The sequence below is a fragment of the Primulina eburnea genome, chromosome 6, assembly GCF_022965805.1.
Source record: "Primulina eburnea isolate SZY01 chromosome 6, ASM2296580v1, whole genome shotgun sequence".
Lineage (NCBI taxonomy): Eukaryota > Viridiplantae > Streptophyta > Magnoliopsida > Lamiales > Gesneriaceae > Primulina > Primulina eburnea.
Window position 1 is genome coordinate 33,204,022 of NC_133106.1, and position 9,587 is coordinate 33,213,608.

A 9,587-nucleotide genomic window follows, 5' to 3' on the forward strand; every position below is an offset into this window, starting at 1 on the left:
CACGATCTAATTAGAATTTCATATTAAAATAGAATTTATTATGAAATTTATAATTAAATTGCTCCAAATCCTACACAATTCCATTATATATAAATGTCATCATCTATATGTCTCCACATCGACTGTCCAAATAAGACGGCCACATTTATAATGTTCAGGACCACATTAGTTATATGTTAATTAAAAAGCTCATACTTTAATTAATTTCATCACGTACTTAATTTAAGTTTATCATTAATAATTTTAATCATCTTGTAAATATAACTTTTATATATATTAAAATTATAATTATATCCAATAAACTAGAGATTTTACCGTGATATTCAAGATAATAAATCAAAAATACGTTCTAAAATCACTTCAATAAATAATAAACAATTCCAATGTTTTAAGAACACTGTCCCACCAAAAGATCCCACCAAAAGAAGCTAAATTCTAAATATAATCTCCAACAATTCGATGACACAAATATCTTATATTATAAAATGTCATCTACATACACGAACGACCACACATTTGCTCGCGAAATAAAAATCGCCGAAAAAGTAATTACTTATTTAATAGTTTCCATATACTCAAAAAATATCCATTATTTTATTAAACTATGATATTATATTCAAAGCAAGATAGTACCATATTCTTTTTAATCAATAATATTTATATTTTAAACTCTTTTATTTAGTTTATTTAAAAATTTATTATATAAAATTTTTAAATACATTATAAAATATAAAAAATATATTATATTTAGTGATACCTTAGAGTAACTACTTCAGAAAATACCAAAATATTTAATTTCATGATTACTCTTCTTATCATTTAAAAATCTTTTCAAGTTATTTCATATTTAACATAAAAAAAATCTAAACAAACAACTCTATTAAATTAAAAATAATTTCATATTAATTATTTAATATTATTTGATCAACTTTAAAATATAATAATAAAACATATAACTATTATTAAGAACCCATATGTCATGAATAAAATATGGTAAAATAATTACTTGCCGTGTACTTCGTTGCTTCCTTAATTTAATATATTTGTTGGACGTTGAGTTGCTTGTCAATTTGGAGCAACCGCATTTTGTATTCAGACGTGATAAAAGCGTCGGATGTTATGCTGTCCCCATTCCATTTTCATAATATAATACTAGTTACTCGGTACACGCGATGCGTGTGTACAAACAATCAGTATAAAATGTGACAAAGAACGTCAACACGTGGAAATAAAAACCAACACACATGACACATCAATTGTAACAAACAGACGACGACGTTTGAGGGATCCCAACAGTATATAGGAATTCAACAAACGGCATATAAAAACTGAACCAAATTTCTACGCGTCGTCTCTCTCCGTCGAAGATCTCCGCCTTTTCTATACACACACGAGTCTGTATCTATCTACCCACTGTTTCATTTGCAACCCTAATCCCCAAATTAAGCTGTCGAATCACCTCAAGCCCACCGTTGGATTGGTATTGGCTATTTTTTGTTTCAGTTTTCTAGTCAACAGCTTGGAATTTTCTTCGAGTAGTGATGGTTGAGATTTATAATGGAGGGCAGTAAAGTTGTTATCGACAATGTCAGTGGTAGTAGAGAGAATGGCGCCTCCGGCGGTGGACGACCGCCGATTCCCAACGCCTTTGGGTCGGGTTCACCATACCGACGCTGTTTGAGCTCTGTAGACTCGCCGTCTTCGTGTGTAACGTCTCTGGTTCGACATCCCTCTTTGGTAAGTTCATCCCCGGTGTTTTGTGCGTCGACGTTCTGCATTTGGTTGTATGTTCTTCATGCCCAGATTACATTTTTATTGTTGTTATGTTCACATACTGCATCTGAATTGAAGAAATGGACGATTGTTTAGGATATTTGGTAGTTAGTCGTGCTTATTTTAAAAGTTTCCTGGGATTGATCCTAAAATTAAACCGCTCGTTGCTTCTGATTATTAGAGTGGCTGCCTTTCTGGAGTAGAGGAAGAGTGTAGTTGATCGTAATCTTTTTTATTTTATTTATAATATATATACGGACGAGAAATGGATGGGGCGTAAAATGACATATCTTAGAGCTGAATGATTTGTTTGAGGTGAGAACAAAGACAGAAAACAACAGAAATGAGGTTTTAAAGTCAAATTAGAGGGCTTAAATGTGTCACATGATGTCAGTTAGCACAAGGTAGGGTAATGAAACATTGTTATTGTATATAGTTATGCCGGAAAAAACGAATACGGTTGCAAATTTGTCTGTTGCTCATAGATATTCACTTGTTGGTGATATTATGTATGCGCCATGTTTACGTAAGTGAATGTGTTCCTTGCCAAACTGATAGGAGAAGGTTGTGGAAGGGATTCTTTCTGCACATGGAAATGATGAAATCGTAAAATGACATATCTTAGAGCTGAATGATTTGTTTGAGGTGAGAGCAAAGACAGAAAACAACAGAAATGAGGTTTTAAAGTCAAATTAGAGGGCTTAAATGTGTCACATGATGTCAGTTAGCACAAGGTAGGGTAATGAAACATTGTTATTGTATATAGTTATGCCGGAAAAAACGAATACGGTTGCAAATTTGTCTGTTGCTCATAGATATTCACTTGTTGGTGATATTATGTGTGCGCCATGTTTACGTAAGTGAATGTGTTCCTTGCCAAACTGATAGGAGAAGGTAGTGGAAGGGATTCTTTCTGCACATGGAAATGATGAAAAAATCTTTAAATTCATGTGAAAGTTATTACACATTGATTACTGTTTAATAGATGTGACTATTTGGCTATTTGAACTGATTGCATGCACTAGTAGCAGTGCGGTGCTTTCTTGACTATGATGTAAGCTCTATCTCTTTTTTGGTATTCAATCTATTCAACATTTGGAGCATCGGAAAATATTATTTAGTTGATTATCCTGTATTAAATATATGTTTTATGAATTTGACTTCAACTTACTTGTATGTCGTAAGCATTTGTTCCACTTCATCTGAAATCTGATGTTGGAGTTTCTTTATTTTAACTGGATGGATGATAGTTTTTTACTTGAGCTTTGGCAGGTCATGACCAGGTCCTCGGATATTGCAATTGTACAGACATTGAATGGAGAAGATGGTGAGACTGAATTTACTCCCCAACTTCGCTCAGGTGTGTGGGCTGACATTGGTTCTCGCTCAAGCATGGAGGATTCGTATGCCTGTGCAGACAATATGATGAATGATTATGGGCAAAATGATGGTGATGAAAGACCCAGGGCATTTTATGGGGTAATTGCTCTCTTCTAACACCTAATATCCACGTCGTATTCTTACCCTTTCTGTTGATGGACATATTCTAGTGAGCAGTGCATCACAATCGTGAATTCACGTGATATTGATCTTTTTGGGATTTTTGGTTTTGCATGGATGATTACATTTTTAGTTTACTATTTAGGTTTCCAATGTGATATGGGTATGTGCAATGGATATTGATAGTTGTAGAACCAAAAATTTCTCTTCATTCTTCAATATTAAAAGCTCACAACTCATAGCTTAGTTCATTGCTCGTTGGATCAGGTTTTTGATGGGCATGGAGGAAAGCACGCTGCTGACTTTGCTTGCTACCATTTACCAAGATTCATTGCTGAGGACGAAGATTTTCCTCTGGATATTGAGCGCGTCATTGCATCAGCTTTTCTGCAGACTGATACTGCTTTTGCTGAAGCATGCGCTTTAGATGCTGATCTTGCTTCTGGCACCACTGCTTTGGCAGCTGTTGTCATTGGAAGGTTATACTTCTTGCAATTCATGAACAACTTTATGAACCAGTGTTTAGTTTAAAAATGCAAACAACATATTATTATTATTATTTCTCGAGTCAAGTCATTAAGGAACCCTCGATCCGGAGGTCGTAGGAAGAATGATGCAATTGATCCGGGACCGCATTCGCGGTCTTCCAGTTAAAAGAATTAGATGTAAGATGGGGCAGTTTGGTAAGTCTTCAGCCTTGAGGAAAGCAATAGCGGTATTTGTACTAGTAGATCTGCCCATTATCTAATGTTCCAAAGTAGGCTACGCCCTACGGGTTACCACAGTGAGTGGGCGGGCATGTATTTTGACCCTGTAAATCAGGGTTTTGGTGAGATTGAGTTACTCTGCTTTTGAAATTAGTACCTTTGGCCCAATCTCGATCCTATAAAGCTCACACCTATACAATTCACACCCAGCTCAATTATTCAGGTTTTGTGCTGAGCTCCCTAAAACAAGGACTTGTCATATATCAATACATAAATTCGTTAATCATAAAAAATTGTAACTCCATAACTATAGTGTAGGTTTACATGACAAATTGACAATTAATGATCAAATTTATCATTTACGGGTCTCAAAAAGTAACCAGTGAACGTCCATGCAAGTTTCCATTTCAATGGTCTCCGAATGAGCAAGTCATCAGGTTGGGCTTTGAATGAGGGACTGAGAATCTCGACGACCAATGTCATCTCAGATTCTGATTAGGCTAAACCCATAGATATTGGGCTTAGCGACCCCATATGCTAGACTCTTAACTTTTGTCAGGTCGGGTGGGAAGAGATTATAGTAGCGTGCTCCAGTTGACAACTTGACAGTCTTACGTATGGTTTCCATTTTGTTTCTGATTGCTTTCTGAATGAGTTTGTAAATTTATTTTTTGTGTCCATTTTTAGTTAAGTTTAAGTGTTCCCAACATGAGGAATTTGTGTCTTTTAAGGTGATGAAACTGTGCTGAAATTATTCATGTTGTGTAGTGTTTGAATTCACCTTTTTATCTCGGAAATTTTGTAATTTACGTTAAAACTCATAAGTTGAAGGAACTTTCATACTTCTGCCATCTGTGGATTTTATGCTCTTATTCTACTATCAGGTTTCAGCCTTGTATGGATAATGGATTAATGGGTATATTCTTGAAAGCTGGTCAAAGATGGATTAGTAACTTGATCTTGAGTTGATATGCTCTTGTAAACATAGATGTGAGTAGTGGAGTAGGCAACGTGAGGGTGGTATTGTTGTGTGACTTGTTAGTTCACATTCAAGAACCTTTTGTTCATCAAACTATATTTCAATGCAGTTGCAAGTAATTTTGTTTGCAAACACTGAATACCTGCATTTTAAATGATGAACGTAGTAAACAATTCTCATTTTGTCCATTAAATGGAGGCAGCTCTCTAGTTGTGGCAAATGCTGGAGATTGCCGGGCAGTACTTTGTCGTAGGGGTAAAGCGATTGAGATGTCAAGAGATCATAAACCTATTTGCATCAATGAAAGAATGCGAATAGAAGCTTCTGGAGGCTACATCTATGATGGGTATCTCAATGGACAACTAAATGTCTCTCGTGCTTTAGGAGATTGGCATATGGAAGGATTAAAACGTCAAGATGGTGGCCCCCTTAGTGCAGAACCTGAATTTATGAGCACAAGGCTAACAAAAGAAGATGAGTTCCTCATCATAGGCTGTGACGGCCTGTGGGACGTTTTTAGGAGCCAAAACGCTGTTGATTTTGCTCGAAGAAAACTACAAGAACACAATGATCCAATGATGTGTAGCAAAGATCTTGTGGAAGAGGCCTTGAAGAGAAGGAGTGGAGATAATTTGGCAGTGGTCGTAGTGTGTTTCCAGCTACAGCCACCTCCAAACTTGGTTGTTCCGCGTGGAAGAGTTCACCGGAGCGTTTCTGCGGAAGGGTTGAAGGAATTGCAAAGCTTCTTGGATGGCTTAGAGAAGACTTGACAATGAAGAAAACATCCCCCCCCCCCCCCCCCCTCTCTCTCTCTCTCTCTCTCTCTCTCTCTCTCTTTCCTAATTTCTCTAGAGTTTTTTTTTTAAAAATTTACTCCTTAATTGATTCGTGGGAGAGAATGTAATTTACAACTGTAACATATGCGGCGTCGATACATCCTTTTGTAGTTTTCTACTTTTGCGTGTCATTTTTCCTGTTTTATGTTATTTATTCACGAGGATTTTTGTCCTTTTGACATCTGAGATAATATGTTTCCATTTATTCAAGTAGATGGTTACCCCATCTGGAGCAGGAGCACGGTTTTATCATAAATGCGGCATCTTGGGCTTCTGTTAACAGAGTTTGTGGTGTGGCCTATTACTTGCTTTGTACTGAAAAATGCTCCTTGCTATTCCAGGGAGGTTTGTTAACCATTTTTTTGTTGAAAAAAAGTAAAAGGGCCAAGGTGTTTTTTGTTCTTTTTTTATGATGCGAAGGTGTTTTTTTATTCACTTATAAATATAATGCGTAAATAATTAGAGGGGTTGAAAGTCGAACTATTTTCTTTTACAATGATGAAATATGTGGTCTTCGTTAGGGGCATATTAGGTCAAGAATACATGTTTTATGAGATGATTTTATCTCATTCGAACTAACGTGACAATCTGCAAATTATGTACTCTTGACCTAATATGATCCCATAACGAACGACATTAGATCTTTCATGACATTGTCTAACTGATTCGAACTAATGAGATTATAACATTAGATCTTTTGTGATCCATGAGATCGTTTTACAAAAAAAATTTATGTTTGAATTAATGTGAAAATATGCAAATTATGTTTTTTAATGGATATGAGATAAATCATCGTCCTAATACAATATTCTACAACTAATGTTAGTCAAATAAAGCAAATCTGTGTACTTTATGACAAAGTGAACTTATTTTATGCATAAAGTAAATGTGAGCATTAGCATTGTGGCAAAAACTTGTATGAGACGATCTTACGAGTCGTATTTTGTGAGACGAATCTCTTATTTGGGTCATTCATGAAAAAATATTACTTTTTATGCTAAGAGTATTACTTTTTATTGTGAATATCAGTAAGATTGACCCTTCTCAAAGAGAAATATTCGTGAGACCGTATCACAAGAGACCTACTCTAACATTTTGTTAGGTGAGCTGATCTAGCCCATATACGCAAAAATATATAGTTCCATACAAATTTAATGACATTATATTGTTTTAAAAATTTTTTTAATAAAATGTTTTAAAATATATTTTTAAAAACTAAATATATGTTTGAATAACTATTTTATAAAAAGCATTTTATAATTTAAAAGTAGTTGTTTTCCATCCTTATTTTCAATTATAAAAACATAAAAAAACGTATCTAAATTGTTTTCTGAAAACTATACCCGAAGAACAATTTTCTAAAAGTATTTTTCCACATTGTTTTACAAAAATCTTATCTAAATACATATTTTAATTTTTTCCACTTATAAAATACTAAAAATATTTTTAAAAGGACTCGTTGGTATGTCTGTAACTTCTGCTTTCGTCTTTTTAAATTTATGCTATAAAAAAAAGATATGTGGGTTTTATGCTTAAAATAAAAACTTGAGATTTCAAAAGTTAAAAAATTAAACGTAATAACATACATTTTTATCTCTGTTTAGATATTTTCAAATTAAGATAGCAGTCGCAATTCATTCTACCAAGTCTTGCTAGAACATGTGTATGCATTTCTTGCAGTTCACGTGGACTTATTTTCGTTTAAGAAAGCTCTTTCGCTCAACCTCATCAATATGGTTGGACTAAACTGTTGGATTAATTCATCATTAAGAACATTCTCAGCCTCGTCTTCTTCAAGTGTGACCATAACTACTCTGCCAAAATCGGCATCGCTTCCCGGGGATGGAAAGATCAGAACTTGCCCCGGTCCAACAGCTGGATTAAGGTAGTAAGAAACACGAACTGGGCTTGAATTACCTTCAAAAATGGCAGAATATGGATCCGCATTCTCTAAATTTGCACAAATCAGATGATAGTCTGTCATCCATGGAGGATTTTCAATGTTTTCCTGCTCCAAGAACTCTATGAAATCCATAACTGTATCCTTATTTACTTGTGAGACCACTTCCTTTATAGCAGCAGCGGCTTTAGACACTTCGTTTTCATTCAATCCATCTCCTTTCACCATGTTATACACAGTGCAATTTCCGAAGAACCCTTTATCCAATTGAAGCTTTTGTCGTGCGTCCAAGCTCACACTCATGTCCATCAAGGAACCTTTAATTCCCTTTGCCTTGCTGATACTTGTCCAAAACAAAGCACTCAAGACCTCAAAGGGTGTTAGTTTCAACTCTTGTTCCTGTCCATTAAGTGCTGTTTCAGACATCTCAATGAATCTCTTTACCATTTCATGTTTGAATTCTAGAGTAAAGGTAGTTTGTTTTACATCAGATACTGCATATGGTTTCCCAAATACTGATTTGTAGTGGTTGATCATTTGAAAATAGGGCCGGTGGTTGGGGGTGTTGCCTTCTTGTTTTTGGGGCGGCAAGGGTTGGAAGGAGGGTGGAGATATGATCTTTCCTCCCAATGTTGTGTCAGCCCAAGCCTTTATCAACATGGTGGCACATTTGGGATCAGAAAGAAGGTGTGTACAGCTCAAACCAATTGCTAGTCCTCCAGTTTCGAATTCTGTTATCTGGGGCATCTCCAAAACAACCAGACATTAAAAATCTAAATTACGGTCTCAAAATCAATAATTTCGAATAGATTTTTGGATAAACAGTTTCTATGAGTCATAGGCCTCTCGAAAAGCAATGGCAGGAGCGGATGTTTCTTTACCTGAACATAAAATGTAGACCAAAAATATGGTTTGTGAAACATTTCCTCCCAATGAACAAGCTTCAGCTCCTTCTCCCTATCCACATTCCTTAGCCACTCGTCCAGTGTCACTCTCGCCCTCGCTTCCACCATTCTCAGCCCTGCATCATTGCATTTAACCGTCCAGCGCCCTTCAGGGGACTTTAAAAGCCGCCCCACAACTACAGGAAACGAAGACAACATCTCTGATATCGATTCTCGAAGCTTCATAGTCAGCTCTCCGACTTTTCTTACCGCTGGAAGCTGGTAATAGAACACAATTCGAAGATTGTTATGTTCCATTATGCGGTCCAAAACTGATAGAGGGATGAACTTGCCTGGTTGCACTGGTCTAGCACTAATCACGGTTCGTTTACAGATAAAAGACACTTCAGCCATTAAGTTGGTAGTTTGTAAGATGTTTCAGCTTTAGTAGTGTGATGCTTTCAAGGTTGTATAGGTGCTTATTTAACAGAGTTTTATTCATGGGTTCAAGAAAAATGCTCCGTCTTTTCTGGGCAAAATGACTTTTTCATGACATGTGCACGGTTAAGTAGTTAACTAGAATAATGTTCCTGACGCAAACCAGACAGAAAGAAAAAGCACATCGGTTTTAGTTTCAACATCTAAATTACGTGATTGTAGACTCAAGAAATTAAACTGCAAATGGCTTTGATGTATCAAGTTCACATATGGAAATCTTCTTTGCTTTCCTTGTATTGGCGCGGTTGCTAAAATGGTTTTTGAAAAATAAAGCACCCCTCCTCGTGCACAACCACCCAAATGTCTCTCTATTACACAAGCAAAGTTACGTCGCTTGAAATCTTACAGGATTCACACCACGGGTTTCACACTGTTCAAGGACACATTTGCTGTTCAAAGAAGATACTATATTTATATTAATCATTGTGTGTAAGATAAGAGCCGTGCCCAATAAGCACCAAGCATCGGCAGTTGTCGTGTTGAATGAAAGGTTTCTAAATATTACGCAGC

The 9,587-nt window shown here is 35.9% G+C and overlaps 2 protein-coding genes across 2 annotated transcripts; one reads left to right on the forward strand and one right to left on the reverse strand.

The window, feature by feature from the left end:
* Window positions 1-1,298: 1,298 nt before the first annotated feature.
* Window positions 1,299-6,005, forward strand: LOC140834436 (probable protein phosphatase 2C 22). The gene is made up of 4 exons (XM_073199313.1): window positions 1,299-1,737; window positions 3,046-3,252; window positions 3,541-3,752; window positions 5,162-6,005. Exons 1-4 carry the CDS (start codon window positions 1,558-1,560, stop codon window positions 5,727-5,729), a joined length of 1,167 nt encoding a protein of 388 aa, XP_073055414.1. The 5' UTR covers window positions 1,299-1,557; the 3' UTR covers window positions 5,730-6,005.
* Window positions 6,006-7,324: 1,319 nt separating this feature from the next.
* LOC140834437 (protein ECERIFERUM 26-like) lies at window positions 7,325-9,481 on the reverse strand. Its single transcript, XM_073199314.1, has 2 exons — window positions 8,577-9,481; window positions 7,325-8,433 (listed from the first exon to the last, which is right to left on the reverse strand). Exons 1-2 carry the CDS (start codon window positions 8,991-8,993, stop codon window positions 7,477-7,479), a joined length of 1,374 nt encoding a protein of 457 aa, XP_073055415.1. The 5' UTR covers window positions 8,994-9,481; the 3' UTR covers window positions 7,325-7,476.
* Between the last annotated feature and the right edge of the window lie 106 nt (window positions 9,482-9,587).

What these genes read in the sequence shown, in the direction of transcription:
- LOC140834437 (XM_073199314.1), bottom strand. Translation starts at nt 8,993, where the DNA reads ATGGCTGAAGTGTCTTTTATCTGTAAACGAACCGTGATTAGTGCTAGA. An exon ending in GGTCTACATTTTATGTTCAG is followed by an intron (nt 8,434 to 8,576) that starts GTAAAGAAACAT and finishes GAGATGCCCCAG; the next exon opens with ATAACAGAATTCGAAACTGG.
- LOC140834436 (XM_073199313.1), top strand. Translation starts at nt 1,558, where the DNA reads ATGGAGGGCAGTAAAGTTGTTATCGACAATGTCAGTGGTAGTAGAGAG. An exon ending in TGGTTCGACATCCCTCTTTG is followed by an intron (nt 1,738 to 3,045) that starts GTAAGTTCATCC and finishes GAGCTTTGGCAG; the next exon opens with GTCATGACCAGGTCCTCGGA. An exon ending in GACCCAGGGCATTTTATGGG is followed by an intron (nt 3,253 to 3,540) that starts GTAATTGCTCTC and finishes TCGTTGGATCAG; the next exon opens with GTTTTTGATGGGCATGGAGG.